We start from the raw sequence: 13,688 nt of genomic DNA, 5'->3' as shown, positions 1-13,688 counted from the left end.
TTGGGCCCCACATAGCTCCCCTGCTGTTCACCTTGGCACGCCAACATCTTGCAAGTTGAGATTGAAGGTGTTTCTGGCGCACTATCCAAAAACATCGCTGACCTCTGATGTAGCAGCGCTTAGACTACATGTATACAGCTGAAAAACAGGCACTGGCATCTTCCATTCTGCATCTGAAGAGGATAAAACTATTTCGTTATGAGGAGTTAGTTGCATGCTTCAGAACTGCTTTCTTTTCCATGCTTTCCTGTGTGACAGGAGGCTGAGCAGAACTAGAGATAGCGATGAAGAGAATGACCTAGAAGATGAAGATTCCATTGCCAATGCTGTCGGCTGCCTTGGACCGTTCAGTGGGCTCTTGGCACCAGAGCTGCAGAAGTACCAAAAACAAATCAAAGGTAAATGCAACATCAGTTCATTTTGAATGATGGCATTAAATGTTTGCAAGCTTGAATCTTTTGCAGTTTCCTTGGAATTATTCAAGCCATAGTGTGAATTTCAGGTGAAGAACTTTGTGCAACTATCATAACTTGGCATACAATCCTTGAATACATTGTCTCTTAAACTGTATTGGATGCTTGTGTATGTAAACTAAAGGATAGTGGAAGATAAAGATTCTGACCACCATTTAAAAGAAAAACCCCAAAATACTGTTCAATACAGATAAAAATAATATTTATGGACAGATACACTTAACACCGATTACCTTGGTTTTTGTTAGAATATGTTTAGATGATATTGGTATCTATAAGTGGTAAAAACACAAATTAATTCTGCAGATTCTAGTTAAACATTTACTTCTCACTGTATATATTACTTATCACTTTGTATTCTGTGTATGTCTAATTCTATGGACAACAGTTTGATGTTTTGGAGTGTATTTACATTTTCAAATATCCCTCCACTTCTGAATCTGATTTAGCTCAGCATTACAAATCCAAACCTTGCCAGCAAATTTAAATGCACTTTAGAAACCTATCCTTTTTTTTTTACTTCCAATAATAGTATATGTAAAATATCATGGTTTAGAGTCTGCTGTTTGTGATGCCTGGTAGAAGATTCTTCTTAAACAGCTATCTTAAAGATGCGTTGCTTTTAAAGATTTGTTGTCATTTACATTGTACTTTTTTGGTTGTGTAGTCAGGGACAATTCACCATTTTTAGGGGTAACACCAATATTTGACTGATTCTTACCTCTGTCAACAGATAGAATAGCTACAAGTTATGCAGTCATAACAGTGGTTTTTAACAGATTCATTTCATTGTGTTTACTGTTGTTTTGCCGTGATATGTGTGCTAGAGCTCTCTGCTTGATGTTTTCTCTTCTCCTTTTTTGGAGGGCTGTAAATTTCTGCCTGCTGCTTCAAGCTGATATTTACTCAGAATGTTAAACTGTTATTGCAAATAAGGCCTAATATAAGCAAACATGACATGAAAAAAATTAGCCCTTGAACCCTGATATGCCATTTTAGCAGTACATCACGAGCAGCTGTGAAAATAATGCGCGCTGCTCCTGTTGCTCTGTGGCTCTTTGATCACTCATTTTCTGTAGCCACCTGCTTATCTAACTTCCCCCACACATGCCCCTTCTGCTGCTCTGATCTGCTTTGTTCTTCTCAGGCTGCTGCTTTTCCTCCCCTTTTTGCTGCACATCATCAGATGGCCAGTCATGTAACCAAATAACTGGTCTATCCAAGTGACTGTGACATTCGTATCACAGATCATGGTTTGGTAACCGCAGTTTCTAATGACTTTACGACTGAGAGTTTTATTTAATAGTTAATTATGTGAAATACCCACTTCAGTGACTAACTGAGCTATATTTTTTTTACACAACTGAGTAAGTCAGAATCATAGGGTTGGAGGTGAGTGGAAGGGTCATTTAGTCCAGGCCCCTGTACAGATACAGAATTCATAAATGCTAAACCTTTCCAGATAGATACCATCAGTGTTGTAGCTTTACAAGGTTTATTGCAGGAAGAGGTCTGTACCTTCTTATTTTTGGTAAACTGAGTAGCGATTCTAGAAGGTTACCAATTTGAGTCTTACTGTGGAGGCTGTACTAAATACTTAGGTATTTATTATACAATCATGTTAAATATTTTAGACTTTTATTATGATACCTGTTTTTATTACACAGTACAATTAAAATAAGAGAACAGAACTTTGGCTTGTAATTTCCTTAAGCATTTCTTTGATTAATGCTTAAAGCATGTCTGAAGTGATGCTTGTTTTTTATTTTCATTTTATCCCACCATGTACAGATCACAATGAAGAACAGAGTCTGGGCTGCAGTAACATTGCCGAGCTAAGTCCAGGAGCAATAGACTCTTGTCGAAGTGAATACCATGCTGCTTTTAACAGTATGATGATGGAGCGTATGACCACTGACATCAATGCATTAAAGAGACAGTATTCTCGAATAAAGAAGAAGCAGCAACAGCAGGTTCATCAGGTGTATATCAGAGCAGGTAATGGAGCAGAATATGCTTTACCAACATACTTTTGAAAGCCAGCTTCACTATCAGAAAAGAAGCGAAAATTATGTCCTTTTATATTTAAATTATCATAGACAAAGAGAGAACAAAAAATAAATAAACTAACTTGCAAAACATTAGCAATGAACAGGTCCAGTTTCACTCAAACTGTAAATAAGAAGATGATGGTTTTGTTTTTCTTTCATCAGGACATGAAGATGATGACCCTGGGATCTTATTAGGTCCCGGGGACCAGCTGAATAATGGTATTTACAGATATCTTTGGCACTTGGGTGTGTTGCTTTCTTTTTGCTAACAAGTTATAATCCATGGCATCCTTGGACTTGACCATTTGGACTTGACTAAGCATTTAAGAAGTGAAAAATAAGCCTTTAAAACCAAGGGACAGACTTTATAGATTGAATAGTTCCATTGACTTTAGTGGAGGTATGTTCATTTAAACGAACTGAAGTCTTCACAAAGAATCAATCATAGCTAAGCTGACTCTTCTTTCTAGGCTGGATTTGATCTTTAGTACATGGAGGAATGAATCCCTTTTCACTGTTAGGGATGGATCTTCACAAGTGATGGTGAAAACATATTAATGGATCAGGGCAAGGAAGTTTTACTTCTACTGGTGATAAATCAGTCCTATCCATAGAATATTTTAGTCCCCACAGTAGTTTGTTCAGCATTTTTAACGGATACTAGATTCATATGAATTGGAGGGGCAGGGACTTAGTTGAAATAGTTCAGCGTTTGAATGGAAGCACTGGCCAAAGATGTTCATTTCCAAGGATTGCCCAACCTTTTCTGACTTTACTAATCATGATCAGTTTGATTTAGATAAACTGTCCCATAAATCTGTCTCTGTCACTTGGGAACAATTGGGAATTCTGGCAGAACAAGGTAGTTTGCCCTGGTTTCCATCCAGTGTGGAGAGACATCTGTTAAAAATAAATTGGCGTATCTTCTTATTGTTTGCTTACAGAAAGGCCTGTGTGACTGACCTTAAGTAGAGACTGAATTTCCTCTCACTACTGAAGGAGGGATGAAACAGAAGGGTACATTTCTGAGGCCAAGATTAACATTAGTCTTTCACTTGTGGGGCATATACCCATCAATGGTAAAAACCCATATGCAGGGATATGTTCAATTTTAAACACTATAAAGCAAAATTGTCTTTGTATTTACATTTCACCATTGTCCAGTGTCACATGAGCTGACACCTTAACCACTGCAATTCCAGAAACGATGTGGCCAGTTTGTAGATGAGCCTCACTTAAACAGTAGTCAGTGGATTAGCAACAGAAAGTAGGCAAAGGAAAGCTTTTGCCATGCTTGAAGATAGTGTAAGGGGAATTCAGTTTTTACTGGGCACAGTTCTACAGGTCTTCACAGCACAACAAAGAACAGTAGCTGTCTTTGATCTTGGATCACTGGGGTAAACATTTATTTATAATAGCACATAACTTCTTTTTTTTTTTTTTAACTTTTTCTTTCAGACAAAGGGCCAGTTACCAGTCTTCTCCCCTCTCAGGTAAATCATTCGCCAGTGATAAACCATCTTCTTCTAGGAAAGAAGATGAAACCAAATAACAGATCTGCCAAGAATGCAGTCATTCACATTCCAAGCCACGCAGCAGGCAAAATGTCACCCATTCCCCATGAAGACCTTAAAACAAAACTCAACTCTCCCTGGCGCACTCATATCCGAGTGCATCGCAAAAACATAGCTAGAGCCAAAGGCCAGCTGGGCTATGGGGATACCATTGGATTAATAGAAGAGCAAAGCGAAGCCTGTAAAACAAATAGTCCTGGTGCAAAAGAGGAGACTCCAAAACATTCTGATTTTGAAGAAGGAGAGAGAAGTGAGCTCGATGGCAGGACTACTCGGCAAGCTGATGGACAGTCGGCTGAGCCAGTTTCTGAGGACACCAATGCAAATATGTTAGCAGTTCAGCTAAAATTGGAGGCATTAGAACTTGCGTCTGACAGCAAAACTGATGCTGAGCTAGTGTCCAGTCAGTCCTGCCAAACAAACATGTCACAGTCATCTAGTTCATCCAGTGACAGTGGGACATCGGCTAAAACTCCCCAAGCCAGCAATCCTAAATCGCAAGTCTTTAGCCCTTTCCCTAGTGTCAAACCTCTTCGAAAGTCGACTGCAGCCAGAAATTTAGGGTTGTATGGCCCGACTGAAAGAACCCCAACTGTACATTTCCCACAAATGAGCAGGAGTTTTAACAAGTCCACCAATAGTAACAGTGGGACGAAGAAACGATGATGAATCACCAGCACTTTATATTTCCAGGGGAAAAACATTGTATTACTATTTGTAAACATGTCCAAAAGACTTTCTAAATAGTACAATTATTTAAATGAAGCAATGGGGACAAAAGCAGATAATGGACATATGACTACGCTGCCTTGAAAGCTCTGCCCCTGGATTGTGTGGACTAGTGAAGGTGTACTGTGGCACACAAATAGATTCTAATGGTTCTGTGGTAAAATAAACATTGATTTCTAGTGTAAAGTACACTCTTTTAAATTGAAGTTGTGTTTAAAAGCTGTCTGCTGCCTTCTCCCAACTTCTGAGAGAGCCCATGTCTATGTCAGAGCCCCAAGGACAGCCTTATGTACCAACTCCCATCCACAAAGTATTTTGTGAGCAGAGCTGCCCTTTAAATCTCATCAGTGTGGTTCCATTAGCTAGCTAGAGGAGCCGCAATTAAGCAACAAAAACACAGGCAAACCTAGAAATCAAAGGCATCTACTGAACACAGAGAGAGATCAGAAACACTAATTGAATGGACCAGCTGGCTGGTACTTCTATCTTCAGTGACATTTACTGTTTCCCTTCCTGTGGCTGGTCTTCTCTGTTGCTGTTATTTCTTATAAGTTTAGGTCAGAAGCTAGTCAGCTATGGTAAGATAACAAGAAAAGCATTCACCTCTTTCCTGAGGTTGCAGTTTGCTGATTTCCTACTACACAAAACCTGCAGAGTTACAGAGTGGTAGGATTTAGATACATGCATGTATTTCTCCATTTACTGTGGTAAACCTCTTGACTCCAGAATCTGTAGTCAGAATCTATAGACTCTAGCAGTCTGTATTTTTCTGGTAAACCAAATATAATGGTAAACAACTTGATGGTGGATAACATTTTGAAAAGGTTTTATGTGGTTGAGGAGCTTAAGCCTATTTCCGAATGTGATTTAGAATCTTATTTTTTATTTAATTGCAGCACAATATCTTTCTAAATTAATTAATCCAATCCAGTTGACTAAAATGGACTGAATTAGGCCTGTTATACATGGAGGGCCTATATGCAAATCAGTGTTAGTAGCGCTGGCTAAATTAAATACCAGATTCCTATTTCTATTCTAATCCTTTTTGTCAGTTGCTCTTGACAACTTATTCTCCAGTTCTGAGAGTGTGATGCCTCTGTTTCCTGTTTGTTCATTTGTTTGGGAGCTTGTAAATTCCTTGAGCCAGATATCACTGGGTTACTTTATATTAATACAGACAAAAATTAACTGCAAAAAACTAGAGATAGTTTAACTTCAGGTTGCATTCAGGTTACTTTTTATAACGTTAACTCAGGCACATTAGACATTGGCCCTGATTCAGCACCTTGTTACTTCTGTTACACTCATGTGCACCTGGAGTAATGCAGCAGTGAATCGGCTCACTATAGGTAGCATTTTCTCTTCCTAAATTCTTTGTAAAATGTAAACCTTAATGGATCATTGTCTGTTTATTACCGTGTGCCGTGATGTATAGAGGATGTGCTAGAAGGTATTACTGTACACCATAAATTTATATAGGCTATACGACATGCCCTGTTGTTGGGGAATAATTTTACCTTGTTCTTGTACTTTCTGTAAGTGTATGGGTATCACAAATACACAAATATGTCTATTATAAATTTTAAACAACTGGAGATCAGTGCTTGCCCCTGCCTCATTTTTCAGGGCTAAGTGGCACCAGTGATTACCAAAAAGGATGACTATATGAGGGAAAAAATGTAGAATTTGGTCACTGGCCAAGGACTGTATTAGGAAATTGTTTCATTCTTTAAGTTAAATACACTTCCTTGAAAATAAAATTATTACTGTGAATCAAACTCCCAGCTCTTACTCAGTATCAGTGTACTGTACATCTGTATAGTGAGCTAGTAAAAATAAAAGGACGGATGTTCTGAAGCCAGATAATAAGATGGCATGTGTTTGTTTGCCTTTTCAGCATGCATTAATTTGATTTAATAACAAAAAGTTGATCAGCTCTATAGAAATGGTAGTCTTGAAAGAATAATAGACACCCACCTCATAGAGAAGATGATACTAGAAATTCATACCTAATCTGTGTTTGGTAAAGCATGCTTGGGGGTGCCTGCATTTTTCCCCTTTTTGTCTAAAAACTGAATAATCAAAATAATGGAATACATTTAGCATTGTTGCAGCATGGAATATTCTGCATCGAATCTTGACACCCAGATTCCTCATTTCCATCTGTACCACCTCGAGCCGCTATCAGGAGCACCTCAGCTCTTCAGTTACTCAACGAACCTTTGCAGCTGTATCCCTAAACTCTACTGACTGGCCCCTAGAGTAATGACATAAAATGTAAGTATCAGCTTGTCCTAAAGAGAAATAAGAGATAGAGAAATTCCATAATATGTCTTTCTGATCAGGGATTAGATGTAGGAAACTTTGAGAGAGAAAACTCTGGAATCTGGCTGTTTTTTGAGGGATGGTTCATGCTTCTGTGAATCCTGGGATTTGTGCTGGCAGGAGGCGTCCACGTGAACAACTCTGGCTGCTTGATATCTGCAGGAGGCCTGCCAATTGCAGGGGCCTGGTTGTACAGAGGCAGCCACAGAGAGGACCAACATAGAAGTAACCTAACTGTAAGATACTAATTCTGTGGAAATGGAGCAGCTCCAGAATTTAGTTAAAGTCCCTTCTTCTTTATACATAGGAATTGTACGTAGTGATGAAACGCTTTCATATTTCATAAGGTTGCCTCATAGTGATGCTTTCTTTCACCAAACAAAAGGTTGGATCCAAATAAAGGACTTCAGTATCTAAAATAGGACTTGAGCAGATTTCAGGTGTCCATATCCAAAGCTATGGCCCAAAACACCTCTGCTCAGTGACTGTCTAGCTGTCTGAATTCACTAGCACTTCCCTTTTTTGACCTGAAAGTTCCCTAGATGCCTGCCTAAGCTTTCTGAGGGTCCAGAAGTATGCATAGCTATGCCTAAGTCCTGAGAGATCAAATCCAGTAGGGCATGCTCCAACCGTGCCTAACATGCTCAAATAATATTAAACTAAATACAAACCACAACAGCCACAATCACAATGTTTCTTTCAAACATCTGGCTGCTGGTGATGGTGCTTTCCACTTGCATATGATAGTTCAGTGGTAAATGATAGCTACACAAGGAGTGAGGATCAGAGGTTCAACTCCGCCAAAACTCCAACAGCTGCAATGCACTCACTGACAGCTCTTCATCCCTACATTGGGGTGGGGAGCACAGCTGTAGGACCTCCCCCCTCCCGTTCCCCACTTCCCCTCCCAGGGCCAGAAGCTACCACTTGATCACTGACAGCCCTGCTGTGGGGGTTGAGATGGGCAACCCCAAGAGATTCTGGGGGCTACAGCAACAATCCACCATCCCCTGTGGGTGGCGTTGGGCTGTCAGTGAGCACCCCGCAGCCCCCAGTCCTGAGACTGTTAGTGCAACAGCTGAGCTCTCAAGATGCTGGCCTGAACTCTATGCCCTCCATTCTGAAAGGAGTCCATGCACCAGCAGCATTCCTCATTGGATGGCTGGCTGGCTGCTATGCAACATGTTGCCATCCCTCTCTCTTCTCCCTGGTCCAGGAAGAGGTTTCTCTTGTTGCTTCTTGTTGCATCATCTTTTATGACCCCTGATCATTTGAGGAAATCTTGCATGTGACTCCTCCATATTTCAGCTGGACACCTAAATAGAAAGTACCTCTTGCCTTTCTTCCCTCAGAACAGTTACACGGTCAGTTGTGTCCTCTCGGTGTTTGGACAGTGCTTTGCATCTCCTATAATTTCTATCTCTGGTTTACACTCACTGATTCTGCTTTGGTGAGACTTTGTCCTTGTAATGCATATTCTCCTGCATAGTCTCCCAGCTCAATAGTTTTATGGAGGGAATTGCGGCGGTGTGGCTTGCTGCCAGTTTTGGTGCGGTCTTGCACATTAGAAAAAGTGGACAGTGGCTCAGTGGCACCACTTCCTACTTGCACAGACAAAAGCTTGAGACAGACAGGAGTGAAAAGTACAATGAGCACACTAGGGTAAAAGGAAGACTGAAGCAATAGTTGTCAGTACAAGGGCTTTTTGGGTTTTTTCAGAGTTCCTGTTAAACTGTCTTTTTGCTACAGAGGGTTTTATATCAACTCCTCTATCCTTACCATTCAGACGCTGTTGCTGAACTCCCTTTAGTGAAGTAGACCATACACCTTAAACCTCTGTACTCTCCTCTTGTTCTAATAGCATAGGTCTACATGTTCATTAATGCATTTGAAATATTTGCAGGTATCAAATCTAGATACGGATAGCCTAAATCGGCTTTTGTAAGATGTGCATTAAGGGCGCACATGTAATACACATTAACTTAGGCTAGTGCGCATTAAAGTGTCCCGTGTAGACACTCCCAAAAACTAGAAGCCCAGTCCAGCTGTGAGAATGGAACTGCCTGTGTTGATTCTAGCAGGAGTAGGCTGTGGCCCCAGAGGACAGAATAAACCAAAATCTGGGAGTGGAATAAGACTAGGCAAACAGCAAGTCTATATGATACTTCCTGTGCCAAGCAGAGGCACCCTCAAGTATACTGCACGGCTCTGGACAGGATGGCTTCTAAACTGAAAGCACCATAGCCTCATTTGTGTGGTCCTTCAGCCCTATGCTAGTTCACCTGTGGACACTGCTACACTCCTGCTCAGGACACAGCCTACATGACACAAAGTGATGTGTTTTGAAGGTGCGGCTAAGTTTGCCATCTTCACATAGCTTCAATGCTCCAGGAAAGTAAATCACACTGGTTGGTTGCCTATTCTTTTGACCCTTTCTGCATTATGGTAATACTTTGACTCGTATGACTGCCTTTCTTTTCACAGATGGGTTCTGAATGCTCCTTACTTAGACCTTGGTTATGGAAATGGCATTAGCTTCCAAGGAATCATTCCTGAATAACCCAACAGAGAGGGATAGTTTGTGGCTATGACGGAAATAGGATGAGCATTAATCCCAGTCTCGTAAAGACACTTCACCTGACAATCTAACTTGGGAAAATATCAGCAGTATTTCAAGAACTGTCTCCAAACCCTAAAGACATGCTCTTGTCCCATCCTCTGCCAATCCCAGTTACTTACATTTTTTTATATTTGTAGCATCTGATGAAGTAAGCTATTGCTTACAAAAGTGTATGCCTATCTGAATTAGTCAGTCTGTCATGGTGCTGCCTTCAGTCCTGCCTTCTGCCTGACTTCAGATTAGCATGCTAACTACCTTTCTCATTTCTGTTATGCTATATCATATTCCAAAAAGTCCTGAAAAACTTCCCGAAGTACATGCACCTAGCATGGCCATCTCAGGAATCAGCAGTAGAAACTAATCAGTGGAGATCACACTGTACAAAAGTGATTGTGGTGAGTAATTTTGGCCTAAGAATAAAATAAAATTGGCAGATCCTACTCTTGGAAAAGGCATGTTGGGGTCTTTAATGGCCACCCAGTCCAGATGCTCCATTTTTAGGGATTCCTCTGGAAAACGCATTGTATAGCTAATTGCTGGTGTTCAGTTAGACTCACTTTTTAGAGGATGAAAAACTAACCAGACACTATCAGAATCTGAACCCTTCTAGAGAGCAAAAGCAACATCGAAGCAGTTATAACCATACATTATTTTAACTGCATCATGACTTTTAAATACTATTTTCCCTCCTCTTCTAATTACACCTCTTTAGCAATCATTTCTTTCCATTCTTCAACTATAGGTCCAGGTTTACTGTCAAGATAGAAAACAAAACCTCTTTGTCTTATCTTTTCTGTTCTGCCAGTGAGTGACATGAGGCTTTACACCCTTTTCAATAAAAATATATTGAATCTTATATATTTTATGTTATGTATTTCCCTTCCTACCACTATATTTTTTTCACCCAGTTGCAGTTATAAGTTTTCACTGACAGGCTCCCAGTACCATCTGAGAAGAAAGTGTTCTTCAGAATGAATAGGAGACTATTGTCTGCCATGCAAAGACATGACTTGGCATTGGCTATAAGCACTGTGTAGTCCCTACAACTCGGTGTTGAGTCACTGATTTCTTTCCAGACTAGAAAATGCTTATTTTGTGCATGCAGCAGAGCAGTTCCTTCTCATATTAGAAGCAAGGTGTTCAACTTTGCTGAAATTTCAGCAGCAGAGTAGCAGTACAAAGGGGGTCACAGACTGGGATGGGGATTGTGCCCTTTTGTTTTGTGGGATTCTAAGGTGGCCTTGATTATTTAAATGAGGAAAGATCCTGTCCCCTGGGAAGCACTGAATAAACTGAGCTCCACCAAAGTGTGTGTGTGTGTGTGTGTGTGTGAGGTATATAGTCCTGCTGCTATACTATCCCCTTCAGAATGAGTGCAAGTAATTGTGGTTTCTTTGCTTGGTCACTAGATGCCACTCTTGCTCCACACAAATTAAAGAGGGAGAGGCTGCATGCAGCAATAGAATTGATTCTTAACAAAGGAAGTATGGAAATAATACAGGTGTTCGGGAAATGCATTTGAGGCTGCATGGAATAGTTTTCAAATAATATTTTCTCCTTTTCAAGTTGCAATTTCTAGGGTCTATGTGCAAGAAATTGTAACCTGCCAGTATCTGCTGTAAGTTCAAAATCCTGCCTTCCAAATGGATGATGATCTCTTTGCCCCTGAAGCTGTGACCTCACATTTTTCTGTAACATAAGCGGCTGCTACACAGACTGTGGTGGGAGAGCAGTAGTCACTGAACATTACTACTAGGAAAGAATAATTTAAATAATTCTTCAAAAAGTAAAATATCAAAAAGGCTGTTCTGTTCTGCATGTTGCTTGTTCTGTTACTAAGCTTGAAGTGGAACCTTGCTTGTATCCATGCATGAGAGAACTGAAGCTAAGAAAATTTAACCTGTTCCTTAGAATCCTCTTTCTCCAGGAAAAATAAAGTAGCAGTTAATGTCATATGTATATCTTTTGTTTCCAGTCCATCAGGAGCAACAATGGGGTTGAATGAAGTTTTCTTGTTCATCCACTTTCAGTGGGTTGGTATTTGACTTCAACTCCATGGTTTGTATCTAAGGGTGCTTGTACATGTGACAGTCATCACAATGTACACGTGACATATCATTTGTGTGACTTAATAGCACCACATATTATATGTGCGCCAGTATGGAGGCTTTAGCTGAGTTTGCATTGTCACAAACCAAACTACATCTGAATGTCATTTAGCAATGATGTATTGCAGCTGTCAGCTTGCCCCCTGGCTCCAGAAAAAGGATCAGCAGAAGCAGTGAGGGGCCTGATCTGTGTTTTTTTTCCAGTTGAGTCTGCCTGCCTCTCCTGTGGCTGGGGGGGCAAGCTGCCAGTGCAGCCCCAGGTCCTTCCCTCCATGGTGGTGGCACTCCTCAGGGCCGCCCAGATGACCTGTTAGCAGGCTGAGTGCTGCCCCAGTTTGGAGGCAGCAGCCGGCCCAATCCTACGCACTGGAAGCCCACCAGGCGCTGCTCTCCGGGCAGGCCCAGGGAACAGTTGGACTGGGCCAGGTGCTCTTTGGCTCTGCTTTGCCAAAGAATGTGTTCTGAAGGTCCAAAAATCAGTTTGGCAAGAATATGCACTTTGTTACAAGGTGAAAAAAAAAACCCATGAGGGACAATTAATGTACCATTACCTATTTTATTCTATGCTGAAACACCACAATCAAGTTAATGAGCTAATTCATTTAAGTTGTTTACCACAGATCACCATGCATAAAGAGGTGCAGAGAGGAAGTGATTTGTAGTGGTGAGCAGGTTTCGTTGTCCTTGGAAAACCAGAGGAACCACAGGGTATGTCCACATTGAATTTAGGTCTGCACTAAACTGGCCTTGGTCACGTAACCACCCTCTCCTGTACATATTGTGCTGCTTCTTCCTAATGCAGTGACATTCTAAGAATTAGTCTGAATAACTTTTCTTTCTTTCTGTGCATGACTGTAATTATGGCCATAGGGACAGGAGTTAGAGTACAGAGGACCTGAAAACAGGAAGAGGATTGGTGGTGTGCTTTTGATAGACTTCTGCTCAAGGCTGCAGACCCAAATGACTCCCAGACACACTGCAGGTGGGGATGGGCTTGGTGAAAACTGGACCTTTGGCACAGAAGTTCAACAGAGCTGTCAGGGTTAGGCTGCACAGCCACTGAGACTGAGCGTAGGGTTTTTCATTGCTGATGGCCAGCAAGAATGGGCTGGAGAGTGTGTTTTGGGCCAACCCTTGGTATCAATTAAAACAAACTATACTATGTGTTTCTGAATTCCTGAGTACCTTCTACTGGTACCTTGTATATTAACAAACTACTTCAAAATATACTCCATATACTGCATTGTAAGAGTGCTCCATGTAGACATTATACACACACACAAAGTGAACTTTTGTTATGCCACTCACTCAGCTCCTGCAACAGGATAATGAATACAACAGTAAAAGACTGAAATGTAACACTGCAGGAATACTTGACCTCCAGAACATATTCTTTGACTAAGAAGAGCCAAACACTGTAACACAGCTAGGTAGCTCTTCTATAACTGCTTCTTCAGCAATCCCTCACAGTCAAGGATGACTGACTTACCTGTGTCTCCAAAGATAGAAAAGATGAGCCTCGTCAGCCATCTCCTGTGGTTGTCACAAGGTTTCAAAGAGCTGAGATCCCTGCAGCAGGCTCTTCTTTTATTTGGGGCAGTCCTTGGTGATAATTTCCCACGAGCTGACATCAATGTTGAATTTTTTTAAGTTGGCTTTGAGGACATCCCTAAAGTGCTTTCTCTGCCCTCCTCTTGAGCATATGCCTTGGCTGAGCTGAGAATAAAATTTGTTTCAGGAGTCTGGTGACATGGCTGGCCCAATGAAGTTGATGTCAGATGATCATTGCCTCAATATTCACAGTATTT

At 40.9% G+C, this 13,688-nt stretch overlaps 1 protein-coding gene across 4 annotated transcripts in view; it reads left to right on the top strand.

Annotated features, from left to right (window-relative positions):
- TBC1D30 (TBC1 domain family member 30) overlaps positions 1-6,605 on the top strand; it is a 92,691-nt gene extending 86,086 nt beyond the window's left edge. For 2 of the 4 annotated variants that reach the window (XM_019543286.1, XM_019543289.1), the window contains exons 11-14: positions 259-398; positions 2,265-2,471; positions 2,687-2,743; positions 3,983-6,605. In XM_019543286.1, the coding sequence (XP_019398831.1) occupies positions 259-398; positions 2,265-2,471; positions 2,687-2,743; positions 3,983-4,764 (1,186 nt within the window). In that variant the 3' untranslated portion in view covers positions 4,765-6,605. The remainder of the gene's footprint in view (positions 1-258; positions 399-2,264; positions 2,472-2,686; positions 2,744-3,982) is intronic. The other 2 variants (XM_019543288.1, XM_019543290.1) reach the window with 1 other exon arrangement.
- The last annotated feature ends 7,083 nt before the right edge of the window (positions 6,606-13,688 follow it).

Source organism: Crocodylus porosus, unplaced genomic scaffold (assembly GCF_001723895.1).
Source record: "Crocodylus porosus isolate Cpor-Errol unplaced genomic scaffold, CroPor_comp1, whole genome shotgun sequence".
Classification (NCBI taxonomy): domain Eukaryota; kingdom Metazoa; phylum Chordata; order Crocodylia; family Crocodylidae; genus Crocodylus; species Crocodylus porosus.
This window is presented reverse-complemented; position numbering and strand designations above follow the sequence as displayed.